This window comes from Myotis davidii, unplaced genomic scaffold (genome assembly GCF_000327345.1).
Source record: "Myotis davidii unplaced genomic scaffold, ASM32734v1 scaffold143, whole genome shotgun sequence".
NCBI lineage: Eukaryota > Metazoa > Chordata > Mammalia > Chiroptera > Vespertilionidae > Myotis > Myotis davidii.
This window is the reverse complement of record NW_006294876.1, coordinates 7710488-7725487: the sequence shown is the minus strand read 5'-3', so window position 1 is coordinate 7725487 and position 15000 is coordinate 7710488. Positions and strand designations below refer to the sequence as shown.

Here is a 15000-nt window from a genome sequence, read left to right as displayed (position 1 = left end):
AGCCAGGAGGACCAGTCTCAGCAGACACTGGATGCTCAGTCACCATCGCTCTCAGTAGGGAGCCTGGGGCTCCCATGTGCCTGAACTCGGCTCTCCATAGGGCCCTGTGGAGGAGGGGGCATTCCTTATCCTTGTCTCCCACATTAATTTTCCCTGAAGCACTTATCACCATCTGATAATGCGGCTTATATTCCAGTCATTTCTACGTCGATTTATTAAACTCCTCTTTCTAAAATCAAAGTACCTACTAAAAATATAAGCTCCACACCGGGAAATCCTGTCGATTTCGCTCAATGCTGTCTCCCCAGAACCTTAGGCACGTTCCTAACACACATTGCCTGCTCCTTTTCCTGCCCTCCCTCCCCTAGAACTGAACTGGGGAACACTGACTACCACTACGCATGCGCTGACCTACCGCGCTCCGCCCCCCACCTCAGCACAGAGAGATCGAAAACAACCACAAAAACCTGTCCGAGTTATAAAAAACCATATTAATCTAGAATTACTGTGCTGTATTATTATAGAAATAAGTCAGGTTAGGCACAAAATACTGAACTCCGAATTTGACCTTTCTTTGAATAAGTCCCCTTATCTCACCTCTTGGGACAGTGTGTTTTGTGCACTAATTATGTTTGTTTAATCCGGACATTTTAGCCAAGTGGGAAGAGCATTGCTCAGCTGATCCGTGGCTTTTCTGCTGAACTGCCCTGTGAACTGGCCACGCTCTGTTTACACGAATATAAAATGAGCGTAATACAAAGGTCCGTTCTGTTAATTTCAACGTCTCATATTAGATTCTGAAAGAATTATGAATTCTAAACCCTAACATGCTAAGTACAATTTATTATTCTTAGATTCTGCCTTTCATTATCTTCTTTGGTGTTTAAATCAAATAAATATCAATTGTGTGTGTAAAGAGAGATTGCTTAAACTGCCTTGAAACAGAGAATACATTATTTAGAAAAGTTTCCTTACTCTTTTTAGAAATGAGGAAAACCTGAGATACCCAAAGTCATCTAGGGGGTCACAAAGTGAACAACATAACCACAAAATTACAGACCAGTTTCACTTGTAGATAGAGATGCTACAATGTGTTGAAGAAATAATGCCATAGGACAAAGTAGTTTTTATCCCCAAAATGATCTTATAGGCACAAGGACAATTTAGTTGACTTTACTAACAGTTTCACCCACATAAATCCAGGGAGGCAAATGTCCTAGCTGTGTATGCAACCTTACTTACATTAGCACACGTAACTGTAATAGTAATTAAAAGTGCCTTTGAATGCACAAAACGTATACTAGTAGAAATACATTCTAAATGTATAATAAAACTTCCAGAAACTTATTTTTAAACTTTTCTATGACATATTTATAACACCACCCCTCCTTTTATTGCCTCAAAAATGTTTTACCTCCACACCATCTTCTGCCAAACCAGGCTCATAGGCTATACTTTTATTTCTTACTTTACATCTTTCAATTGCTCTCTTTTATTTCTTCATTCAAACATGAAAGGCCCCTTTAGATTCTTAGATTCTCCTAATCTTAGCACAATCTTTACAAAAGGCTAAGGGGCTGATGAGGCAACACAGACTCACAGAAGGAAGAAGAGTGTGATGACAGGGGAAGACGGAAACTTCAAAATTGTCCTTAATGGTTGAGCAGAAGTCAAAGAAGCTAATTTTTTGAGTTGTATGTTTTACTCAGCAATATATTGACTAATAAGAACTTTATGGTTATTTTGATAAATTCCACAAAAGCATTTAAAACAATTATAAACCTTTTCTAATAATTATTTCTTAGTTGTTATTGGAGAAAACACCTTAATCTCAGATTATTATTATTATCCTATATAATAAAAGGCTAATATGCAAATTGTCCCCTCAACTGGGATTTCAACTGGGAGTTCGACCAGGGGGCAGAGCTGGCCCGCCAATCCCCTGTGGCCCCTCCCCCTGGCTGGACCCCACCCATGCACAAATTTGTGCACCGGGCCTCTAGTCATATAAAATATAGTTGACTGACTGGTTCTCAACTCCTATTAATTTGATTTGAATAATTTCACTTTATAACTATGGATTTTTTTTTATTGTTGACACTGTTATAGATGTTCCTCACTTACCCCACTTTGCTCACCTCTACCCAGCCCCCACCTTCCTCTGGCCATCACCTCACTGTTGTCTATGTCCATGGGTTATGCATTTATGTTCCTTGGCTAATCACTTCACCTTCTTTCATCCAGCCCTCCCCTCTGAGAACTGGTTGGTTACTCTCTAATAAACAAATAAAAGTGTGTCTCCAGTCTAGACTTCCTGAATCCGAATCTCTGACATTTGGGGCCTGAGCATCTTTGACTGTCAAATGGCTTCTCTGATGCCACACTTGCCATCTAATACCTGAAGGAAGACAGGTAACTAACTACCTGTTAATTTCAGCATGAGGTGGACTTGACCAGGACTCTGGAAAGCTATGAGAAGTGCTATGGAAACACAGAGCTGGGATACATGGATTCTGACGGAGAAGCCTCCAAAAGGGGTAGAAGATGGTAAAGTCTATGAGGGATGAACAGAAAATAACAAGGACTACTTAATAAGGAGCACTTATGGAGCACCTCACTGATGAGAAGAACAAAGAGTTTCACTTGAATTCTCTCCTACAGGATAAGTCTGCAGATACTGGAACGCAGACTTCTTGCCGTTTGCTAAAGAAAACATTCCAGTTTTTGGTGCTGAGAAATGTTTAAACATTAAGCTTGACAAGGCCTGATAAGTGAAAAACATGCCATTATAGACACTTTTTTAAATCAGAATTCCAATGAGAATTTATATTCAAAACCAACAAATCAATATTCTGAAACCTCCAGAATTCTAACGAAGACACGTACTGAAGCAACTTCATGTCACCTCGGTTGTGTTTCTTTGGTACTAACCTCCGAAGTACGAGCCGTCGGTCAGCTTCATTTCTTTACTGGACTTTGTGATGACTCCAGCAACGCCATGCTGAATGAAGTACATTTTTTTACCCACAGCTCCTTCTCGTATGATATAATCTCCAGGTTGAAACACCTCGAATCTCAACTTGCTCAGCATGGCAGTCACAAAATTGGGGTCAGCGTTAGCAAACAGAGGCATCGTGGCCACGAGTTTCCGACAGTTGAAGTTAACTATCTCCTATAGATGGAAAGAGTAAACCAACATTAGGAGTGATATTATTCATAGCAAGAAGAAAGCATATACGAAAATTATATATATCATATAACATCATAATTCAAATTCAGAACCAAAACCTACATAAATTCTAATAATCTACATGTCTCTGCAATGTCAGGGCTCATTTTATCTCCGTGTTGGAAATTTATATTCACAGTTCCCAGTGTGGTACAGGCATATATTACACATTCAGTACATGCTAATTAAATATATACAAGCCTCAACTTTTACCACTTCGCATTTATTATTCTTTATGTAAAATGAGAACTTCTAAAATGTGGGAGAATTTTAGTCTCTCTTATCTTTTCTATGAAGAAAGGAGGCCACATCATTGCCTGTTAGCTACATCACAACGGCTTCTGTGCTCCACTGTGTTGAAGAATCTAACTTACACCTACCAATAGGAATTCTGAAACGGGGCCCCCTGCCAGACAACAGCTTTTCAATGTTTTTCCCTTAACATCATTCATGTCAGAGTGAGAACTATGGAGAGTGCAGAGATGGGTTTCATAAAGGAGTTTCTAATTCTTTTTTTCCCCTTTTTCTTTATTTTATTTTATTTTTTTATTGTTTAAAGTAATACAAAGGGTATTACATATGTGTCCAGGAGTTTCTAATTCTAATCTCTACTTGTACATTTCTAGGCTAGGTCAGAAAACGCCCCTTCAAAGCCTGTCCTGTTTCCATTGGAAATCTTGGACTGGAGAGAGGTCGGAGTCCAGTTTTCCAGACTTGTTTTATTTCTGGACAGGAATTCTAAGTTAGAACAACTACATGTTTAATTTCATTCTGTGGATTCTGGTCTAGATATGACATCTCTCTGAACCAAACAGGGACCGACCAGCTTTAATCTTGCAAGTCAGATATGTAACGGAATAAACAATGGGCATCTAAAATTTACCATAATGCCATTTCTCAGAAGTGTCTTCTCCACTGAGTTCTCAAAAGAAAAGGGTAGGGCCTGAACTTTTTATCTTGCTTAAGACATGTAATAACTTAAGTAACCTCAGTGAAGAAGTGGGAAGAGGGCAAAAAGAAATGGAGATCTGAATTCCCTGCCTTGGGGAAGTAACTTATACAAAACTGAATTCCAAGAGTAGAAAAGGTGGTTTCTCTAGTCTTGCTTCATGAAATGAACTGCTATTTTCCCAGGATAGGTTAAAAGAATTCCAGCTGATACAGCGGGCACAAAAATTAGGGTCCACCATGGAAGAGAAGGTCATGCATCCTCAACAAGATCTCATGAGTTTAGCAGAGTAGAGAGGTGTCTCTAATAGTGGAGCTTCATGGAGAGTTGTAAGTATTTAAAATTCAGCAGCAAGAAGCAGAAAATGAACATGGCACAACAAACAAAAGAAAGATGTCACATGTGGCACTTGATTTGTGTGGCATCATCCAAGACCTCATAATGACAGTTGACTGCATTGGGGGCTGCATCCCAGGGCAATTTTTGGACAGTTTTAACTGTTGCTAAAGAGCTATGGTGGGTGTTGGGGTTACAGTAAGATTCAGCACATATGCTCAATAAACATGTATGCATGGATGGATGGATGGAAGGAAAGAAGGTGAAAAGAATGGATAGAAGAAAGGAAGATGAAAAGGAAAGTAGGAAGCTGGCATTTCATCAGTACAGAAAAGTACTCACAAAGCTCAGTTTTATTCCCCTTGGGAACAGTTGCCCAAAACTTTAACAATGCTTTCTCAAGCAACCAACTTGAGAAACAAGTGTTATGTGTATAAAAAATGTGCTTTTTAGTATTAGAATACCTCTATACAAAAACCACATGAAGATAAATGGTAAAACGGAATGAAAAGAAACAAAGGTATGTCATTAAAATGACTGGATTGATTGCTTAAAAGGTACTTATTTCATATGAAAATTACACAGAAGAATGCTGTTGGGGAAAGGGAAAATAAGTCAGATTGCAAAGAAAATAAGGGTTTCAAACAAAAATAATAAAGAGACTCCTTACACCTATGTTCTTTCATTTCAACTCTACAAATGTTTCTCTTAATTGTTCTCTCACTTTTCATTTTAGAAAAATATTTGAAAGTTTATTTTACAAACAATTACACTGGTGTTTATCTATCTGAATAAGTCCTCTTTGATGCATTGCACATTCAGGGACACCTGCTGGCAGTGCCTGGGGTATGATACTGCTAGATAATTTCATATTATCACTATTGCTGGAAGGAATCCATATTCTCTCTCTCTCTCTCTCTCTCTCTCTCTCTCTCTCTCTCTCTCTCATTTCCATGTAAACACTATCTGATTCAAACTGTGAATTCTAACAAATATTTGATATGAAAAAATAAGAGGCGAAAAATTTGTTTGCATTTCTCTCCTTTTCATATTTTAGGTTGCATTTCATTGATGACTAAGCCATAATCTATCCACTTACTCCTCATGACCTGTGGGTCATTTCCAGTTTTAGGCTAATACAATAAACCTGTTATGAACATTATTTTTTGAAATATATTTTTATTGATTTCAGAGATAAGGGGAGAAGGAGAGAGACAGAGAAACATCAATGATGAGAGAGAATCATTGATAAGCTGCCTCCTGCATGCCTTCTACCAGGGATCAGGCATGTGCCTTGATCACCATTATCTCCTGGTTCATAGGTCCATGCTCAACCACTGAGACACACTGGCCAGGCTGTTATGAGCATTCTTGAAGTAGCTTATGGGCTGCTTTCTCTTGAATAGTTACTTCATATTGTAATGGCTAAGTAATCAGATAAGCATGTATTTACTTTAGTAGACACTGCCAACAGTTTTCCAAAATGATTGTTTTCCTCATATAGCAGCAACATATCAAGTTCCAGTATTCCTGCATCTTTGACAGAATTTGATGTTATCATAATTTTTGCCACTAGTAGGCATGAAGAAATACTATTTTTCCCTTTTTCTCATTGTGGTTTAATCTTACATTTATATAACAATGATTAGCATTGTTATGCTCATTATAGGTCAGATGAGCATCCATTCAGTGAAGTGCCCAGTCAAGAGTTTCCCCTGATTTTTCCATCTTAACAGTTCTTTTAGCATCCTGACTAGTTCTTTGTCTGGATATGCATTGCAGATATCTTCTCCCTGTCTGTGGTTAGCCTTTTCATTCACAATGGAATGCTTTACTGTTATTGTCTTATCTGCAATTTGTTTAACTCTATGTCAATCAGGAAAAATGGGATTTGATGTATTTAGATGGCTTCAGGGAGCATCTCTATTAGCAAAGAATCTGTGCTTTGGAACCACGCAGACTGAGACAAGGAGAAAGTTTCAGCAATACTGTTTGGTTACAATTAAAATGAATAGCAATATTTTAAGGCTCCCTTTCCACTACAATTCCTTTTTGATAACTTAAATATCATTGTAGAAAGTTCCATTGCGTGAAACATTTAGTTTTCCTCCATTCTGCATTAATTTATTCTGCACAGTATAGTTCTAAAAAAGTTTAAAGCAGGATAGCTACAAATGTAATTACCATCATGACAATAATGAATCACTGAGTAATCTTAAAGAAACAGAGCTGCAGTGACATTGCTAAACCCCTGCACCCAACACGCCCTGCATTTTACATGGTGCGGGCACAGGAGAGCTTTCTTCTAAGAACTTATATCAGATGGACAGTCAAATGGCATCCAAGCATTAGAAACAGTAAGTCCATTTGGTCAAATCTATATCAACTGATACTTCGTCACCTCGAACATCCTAGCAATGAATTGTTGCTGATGTTGCCCTATTTTCTCCCCAATTTAATGATCTGGACTAGTTATAATCAAAACAGAGTAATTAGATACCTCAGGGTTTTTCCTTTAAAGCAGGGATCATTTGAAGAATGAACAAACTAAAAATAAGAGACAAAGTGAGTTTTTGCTGGGTTTAAATACTGACAAGTATTAATTTATTTTACCCTCATAAAAACCCTATGCCGTAGTTATTATTACTACCTCATATTGAAGAAGATACTGAATCATCTGCCCTAAATCACGCATTCACATTTTGAGGGTATGACATGGATATGTGTTGACTGAAATGACAAACTCATGGCTGTACACTTTATTATTATTATTTTTAGTCTGTTTTTATTCCCCCTACCACAAATATTTTAAAAACATCTAAACAAGAATATCTTCATGTGTCACATGCATGCTCCAGTTTGCCACAGTTTTTAAAACACTGTATTGAATATCTTTTTACTTCTTAAAATTAGGCGATCTGACTGGCTTCTGAATTCAACAGGATTTGAGACCTTTGCATGTAAAGCAATGGAGTGCAAGAAGAGAGGGTGGGACTAGCATCTATTGTTTTTGAGGCCAGGGTCAGCGTGCCCTTCACTTCTCCCTTTCTAAGAAATACTTCTGGCCACTCATCCCTGGTTCTCCTTACACAGCCCCCAAAGGAACATACTTTAATTTCTTCACATGAAAAGGAAGTGCGACGAGAGAGGAAGGGAACACGATTTATTAAGCATCCATGTTAAGCAGGTATATGTTATATCTAATTTGTTCCTGGGAGAAAACAACCAAAGAATAAAGCTGAATTTGTTTTATTTCCCCACATATACAAAAGAAAGAAGATAATGGAGCATAGAGAGGGAAGAAATCCATTGCCCAGACCATGATGCTAGAGTATGTCTACAGAGACTATTTTATCTGACTCCCACACCATTGAGCATCCAACCCCACCTGGGGCCTCCCTCCTACCTGAATCAAACCCATAGGAACTTAGCACCCACATCCTTATATTTCTGTCATTGTCTATGCTTTAGAATAAAACATAGTCACTTTTAGTATAACTCTTTTCATCTAAAACTTTACCCATGTCAGAGCAACATCTGTTGCTTTAATCAATTTGAATGGCACTTTTTATGCAATGTACATATTTTCAGGGCAGATTATTAAATGGCAACACATTTACTGTTGTGCAATACATGGGTATAGATTGAAAAGTAAACAAAAATGACCCTGTTCATATTTATTTTGTGATTCAATTGCTATGGAAATATAGCTACTTTAATAATTAGTAAAATAAATTTTTGGTGGCTCCCATCTCTCTCTTTTTTTAAAGTGATTTTCTTAGAGGAGGGGGGAAAGAGAGAGTCATTGATGTGAGGGAGAAATATCAATCATCGGCTGCCTCCCGCACGTGTCCAAATAAATTTTTGGTGGCTCCCATCTCTCTCTTTTCTTAAAGTGATTCTCTTAGACAGAGGAGTGGGGAAAGAGAGAGTCATTGATGTGAGAGAGAAATATCAATCATCGGCTGCCTCCTGCACGTGTCCAACCAGGTATTGAACCTGCAACCTGGGTATGTGCCCTGACTGGGAATCAATCCAGCAACCTTTAGGTGTACTGGATCATGCTCCAACCAACTGAGCCACACTGGCCAGCGCAACAAAATATATTAAACTTAAATTTGTCTTTTATTTTTAATGTCATTCCTAGAAAATGTAACATTTCCTATGAATTGCATTACATTTCCACTGGCCAGAGGTCTGCTTCCGTACAAACATGATGCCATGTGGAAGCGGATTTGGAATATGGAAAGCATTAATTTTTCAATATTATTTACACCTTGAAGAGAGAAGTGAAACAAATTGTGAAACTTCCATAGTAAAACATGATTTAGTTTGATCCTGGAAAAGATAAGATTGAGATCACAAAGCTTCTGAGAAGAGTAAGTCAGTATCTGGAAATGACTAAAATTAATTTTAAGAGACCTCCCTGAAAGCTCTAAGGCAATGATACATGAAGCATGTGAGGCGATAAAGAATCAATACAACAAAAACCTCCCTGTCAGCTTCTGAGGAGCCATTCAGAGTCCCAGGAGAGAGCACTCGAGTGTCCAGTACAGAGCATGGGACACAGAAGGGGCCCGGAGGCAGGGAAGTGTAGGTTTGTGGGTGTGATGCAGGACCGTTCTTGGGAACTAGCAGAACGTATTCAGCATTACTCTGTGGGACCTCACCCTCATCATGGCTTTCATGGAGATGGCATCAATAAAGACAAAAGTGGCTGTAATGGCCTGCTAATGGTGGCATTCTCTTGCATTTTTCTGAGAAAGATGATAAACCTGTGGACACATTTATGGTATTTTTTGAAAATACAGTTCACCTGGCTTCAATCCAGATTCAGAGAATCTGAATATAAATCTTTAGGGGATTTGAGTCGAAAACCTCTACTTTTAACATCACATCCAGATTTTATAAGAGGTGGTGTGGAAACTATGGTTCCTAAAATAGAGAAGTTCTGAGAGTTTACATTTCGTTGAGGGAGAATATGTATATACATATATATGTATGCATATTCTGTGTAAGATAATTGTAAAGAATAAAATAAACATGGGTTAGTTTCTTTTCCCCCTTCCCCTGCTCCCTGCATGTCTGCCCTTAATCCCTAATTCCAAAACTAACTTGCTCTGTACCCACAGAAAGGGACTCGAACTCTAGAAATCTTAACCTTCTCATCCATAAGCCAGAGGGATCACTAACAACTCTATTATAGATGACCGCCATGATTAAACAATTCACTAATGTTCTCTATTATTAACCTCATAGCTATTAAACAGTATCTGGTTAAGATCAAATAAATGGTAGAGAATATATATTCTATAAAATTTCAAAGAAATAATGATTTCAATGTAACTTAGTAAGGGGATATGGGTTTGATAGAAAAAAAAAAGTTGAGTTGGGGACTGTTTATTAAAGACTAAAGATGAGGTGGGTGCCAAGGTTCAGAAGAAGAAATGCCAAGGTGTTCTTAATAAATAAAACTCCCTTGTGGCAAAAATCCAGGCATAAAATACAGGATTCTTAGGATAACGCTGACCTGTTGATACAATACATTTGAAAAGTGAATTGTAAATCAGATACACATCATTTTTTCTAAATAAAACAAACAAACAAATGGGAACAATTTAAGAAATAGATTTCCCTCAGCATGCCCAAGTAGGTTCTATTGATCTAGTGGTTTGTCTTCTAACTTGCACGATGTTGGATGTTGACTGAATGTGTAAGAAAACCGGCCCAGGCAAGCAGATCTTACTGCTTAAAGAGGTTGCTGTGCTTTGGGTTTTGTATAGAAAAAAATCATTGCCAAGACCCATGTCAAGATTGTTTTTAAGTCTTTAATCTATTTTTTAAAAGATTTTTTATTAATTTTTAGAAAGAGAGGAAGGAAGAGGGAGAAAGAAACATTGATGTGAGAGTGAAACATTGATCAACTGCCTCCTACATACCCCTACCAAGGATCGAGCCATCAGCTTGGGCATGTGCCCTGAGCTGGAACGGAACTGGCAACCCTTTGGTGCACTGGATGACATCCAACCAACTGAGCCACACTGCTCAGGGCTCTTTAATCTATTTTGAAATTTAGTATATAGTATCTGTATTTCTCTGGTAATGAGTCATATGTGACTTTCTACATGTCTTGTATTTTTAGTAATGCATTTTAATTTTGTTTCATATTTTTTTAAAAATATATTTTATTGATTTTTTACAGAGAAGAAGGGAGAAGGATAGAGAGTTAGAAACATTGATGAGAGAGAAACATCAATCAGCCGCCTCCTGCACACTCCCTACTGGGTGTGTGCCTGCAACCAAGGTACATGCCCTTGACCAGAATTGAACCTGGGACCCTTGAGTCCATAGGCCAACACTCTATCCACTGAGCCAAACCAGTCAGGGCTGTTTCATATTTTTTAATACCTTTATATCTTGTCTCCACAAGCATATAGTAAGAATTTTGAGACTGGAAATGATATTTTATTATTTACCTTCCCATCGCACTTGGATTGATGTCCCGTGCATATTAATAAATCTATTTGTTTTCTAGAAATTAGGGATGCAGGAGAAAAGCTCTGGCCAGAAGAGAGAAGAAGACCTAATTTCTTTGCTCCATAATGTGACCATGAAATGACCAGGCTACTTACATAGTTTTTCTAGTCTCTTGTTACTTTGACTGCTATATGAGTATCTGCTAATTTATAATATCTCTGTATAGCTTTACAGTACTATGATTCATGCCTGTTCTAGTTCATTTTAACTAAACACATTTATATAAAGTATTTAAAAAATCAACAATATGTACTTTTAAAAATGATTTAGAATTGCACTAAATAAATAAGCATGCAAATTATGCTGTCTTCCCTGACAGTCTATTGGGAGAAGTAAAGGTCAGAAGGACAGTATTATACTCTCAGCCCGATTCATGTTCTGTGCAAATGAAATATACCGACGCCTATATTCTCCCGGGACACATGATCTGAACCTATTTTCAGCCCCTGGCTCTTCACACTCATTGTTTAAAAATAGACCAGTTCTGAACTTTGGAGACAGGCTCAGGAGGACATTAACCTCTCTCTCCACCATTAGGTTTGCCATTTTGCTCTACTCGAATCAGTGTAAATCTGATCATGTTCAAAATAGACTTTTATTTTGTACACATCCCAACAGGTCCCCATGAGCCGCGCTGTGGAGTTCACTGAATCGGTCCAATTGGTTTTTCATTTAACTGTACTGTCTGCTTTCATTAAAGCATCCATAGTCTCATGAGCCTAAAGTTTCAATGCCAAGTTTTAACACTAAGACATTGCCTCCTGAAAGCCGGCTGCTAAAATGAAGGGAGAGCTTAGAAGCAGATTGGTTGAATAAATTCCAGCAGAAATGAGACAGGATGAGGCTGGGCTTGGTGTGCCTCCTGGGTGGGTCTGACACCCTCTGAGGGACCCTCGCACAACACTGACAACATGGGTATGGATGCTCATTTAGATCTCTGGCTCTCAGTAGGGTGTAGCAGCCATGCGGGCTAGGGCTGTACCCTGTTCTTCATGGAATCATAGCAATACCAAGAATTACATTTACCTATATTTACTTTGTGCCAAGCACTCTTTCTAATTTTTATATTTTTTTGCTCATTTAATCTTTATAATGATGCTATGAGAGTTATCATCATCATTCACATTTGCAGAAGCGGTAAATGAAATGCATGTAAGTTATGAAATAGTCAAAAGTCATATATAGAGTAAGTTGTGGACTCAGGGCCATGCTCTCAGCCCCTCCCTAGTAGCTTCTCATTCATTATTTATTATATAACTGAAAGTATATGTATAGCTATTGATGGCACTGAGAATATCACAAAAGGGATTTAAACCATTCAAAACATAAACCTTTGAATACTTCTGCAAAGCCAGGGGAAAAGAGGAGTATATTATAAATGGATGGAGGAGAAGGGGGAGGACTCTCCAGGAGAGCCAGGTCAGGTAATGCTGGGATTCCAATCCAATACCAGCCCATCCTTCTAGATGGCCCTGGAGTCCAGTTTTGCAGACTCTGAATTCTGACTAGCACAGACAGAGCAAATAGACAGTGAAGATTCCAGATTCTAGATAATACATCACAGAGTGAGAGCTATAATTTAAAATGCCAAGTTTCTGGTACTATCTTAAGAATTTTTCTCAGAAAATTATAGTTATTCCTCTACTTTCTGGCCCATGTATTTTAGTGCACAGTGGAATGAGGGTCATTTTTTTAGATGACATCACTGTCACCTTCTGGAATGCTGCTGATCCTCCTGGAGCGGGTGTGCCGGTCCGTCGCATACTCAAGCCCCAAGATAAACATAAAAATGTACCTGCTGCTCAGAATCCTCTCCATTATCAGGTGGCTCACCACTCAGGTATGGATGGTGAAACCAGGAACATTTGTTTTATGAGCCACTGACAATATTCTAGTCAGACTGGGCATAGCAACACAAGAAAAAATATCACTTTCTATTGGGTTATAAAGATTGGACAGAGTATTTACACACCTACAATGGTGCTCCACTGAAGTAGCCCTCACACCCCTCGTTGACTCTGCAATAAATACCTAATGTATTAAACTGGAGGAAGTTCAAAAGAAAATATAAACAACCACATGCAAAATAGGACCTTCTGGCCTACAGTGCCTACATCAAAACAAAATCACAGAGGACTCTAAAGATGCCAGCATCTATTTGCTAGATGTCAGAAACAACACTGCCCACAGTATAATCTGAAGTGATACCGAGACAGTTTCATGCACAGTACTGCAAAGCTCTGGGTGTCGCTTTCTTAGCCATCCACGCACCATATTTGCTCTCTCCAAGCTCTAACAGTCAATGATTCTTTGAGATGATTTGACAAGTGTGAGATCCTTATTTAATTTGCCTTTGTTTATTTATCCAGCATGTACTTATTATATAAGTACTATCTAGGGCAGTGATGGCGAACCTATGACACGTGTGTCAGAGGTGACATGTGAACTCATTTTTTTGGTTGATTTTTCTTTGTTAAATGGCATTTAAACATATAAAATAAATATCAAAAATATAAATCTTTGTTTTAGTTTGGTTGCAAATATCAAAAAATTTCTATATGTGACACAGCACCAGAGTTAAGTTAGGGTTTTTCAAAATGCTGACACGCCGAGCTTAAAAGTTTTGCCATCACTGATCTAGGGGCTGGGATTACAGTGGCAGTTAAGAAAAAGTCTTTGTTTCCGGGGTCCAGAGTTTATATAACAGAATGAACAATTAAGAAATAACGATAAAGGGACCACAAGACAATAGAGCGATGTGTACACAAGAAAAAGGCTGATGTGAAAAGAATGATGCGGGGAACTAGTTTAGATAACCTTCTCTCAGGTCTCTATAAGGAGGTGACACTTGTGTTGAAATTTGAGCATTAAGAATGAGCCAGGTTAAGGGCATTTCAGCAATTTGTCTCCAACGTAGGAATAAGATAAAGCATCTAGTTTGTGCCTCAGAAATAGAAATAGGAGAATGCTTTCAATAAAGCAGTGCTTTTGAGATATCTACTAACTGAATTCATTTGCAAATGCACGATACAAGACTTGCAAGGCTTTCTAAGGTCACACACATTCATAATTCTGCCATTTTCTACACTAAAAATTTTTCATACTTAAAAGTCTTCAAACACATTGAAAAGAAAGGCTTGGGAATAAAGTGGATAAAACATAATGTGAACTTAACTGGTTATAAATATATAAGGACATTCATATTCCTAAACATTGCATTTTAGCTTCTCTATTTTCAAGCAATAGGCTTTTTTGTGTAAGTTTTGGAGAGTCTGAAGGTATGACTTACCTTCACTTTTATACATTCCTGAGTATCCAGGCTGTATTAGCAAAACTCACTGCTCTTAAGTATACATTAGAATCTGAAATTATGTGAAATACTTTCATAAAAATGAGCCTTCCAGATAATAAAGCATTTTAAGTTAAAAGTCTTATTACAAATATGATGGTTGTTGACTCAAAATTGTACAGACACGATCAGCAATTGTGTGTGTAGATACCAAACACATCATATATTTTTACCTTCTGTCACAGGAGATATATATATCAAAGAATCCAACTCTCCCTTTCTGAGTGTCCTAGTTTCACTGATGTGACATTTGTTGTATCAATCATTCCGTGTCTTCTATGTGCTAGGCACCTTCTGACACTAGAGGCACGACAGTGACCAAGATACACCTTTGCATAAGTTTGTGCCTCATCTTCCAATTGGAATGCAGCTTTTGGAAGGTGGAATAATGTATTTCACTATTTTCCAAAAATGTCTCATGATCTGTCACTATGAGTTGAATCTAGCCAGTACAAAATACTCCAATGTAATAGGGAGCAAGATATATTCCCCGTTGTTCTTATTGAACTTTTCTTCAGAAAACATGTCTGGCTTGTTTAGATTCAAGGTGTATTTGAACAATGACTTCTGTGTTTCTGCGGATGCCTTTCCCCTTTCCTA

At 38.0% G+C, this 15000-nt stretch overlaps 1 protein-coding gene across 1 annotated transcript in view; it reads right to left on the bottom strand.

Moving 5' to 3' along the window:
• HCN1 (hyperpolarization activated cyclic nucleotide gated potassium channel 1) overlaps positions 1-15000 on the bottom strand; it is a gene marked incomplete at its 3' end in the record, with an annotated part of 290284 nt that overhangs the window by 28223 nt on the left and 247061 nt on the right. Inside the window, exon 6 of the mRNA XM_006769486.1 lies at positions 2932-3172. Coding sequence (XP_006769549.1) covers positions 2932-3172 — 241 coding nt within the window. The remainder of the gene's footprint in view (positions 1-2931; positions 3173-15000) is intronic.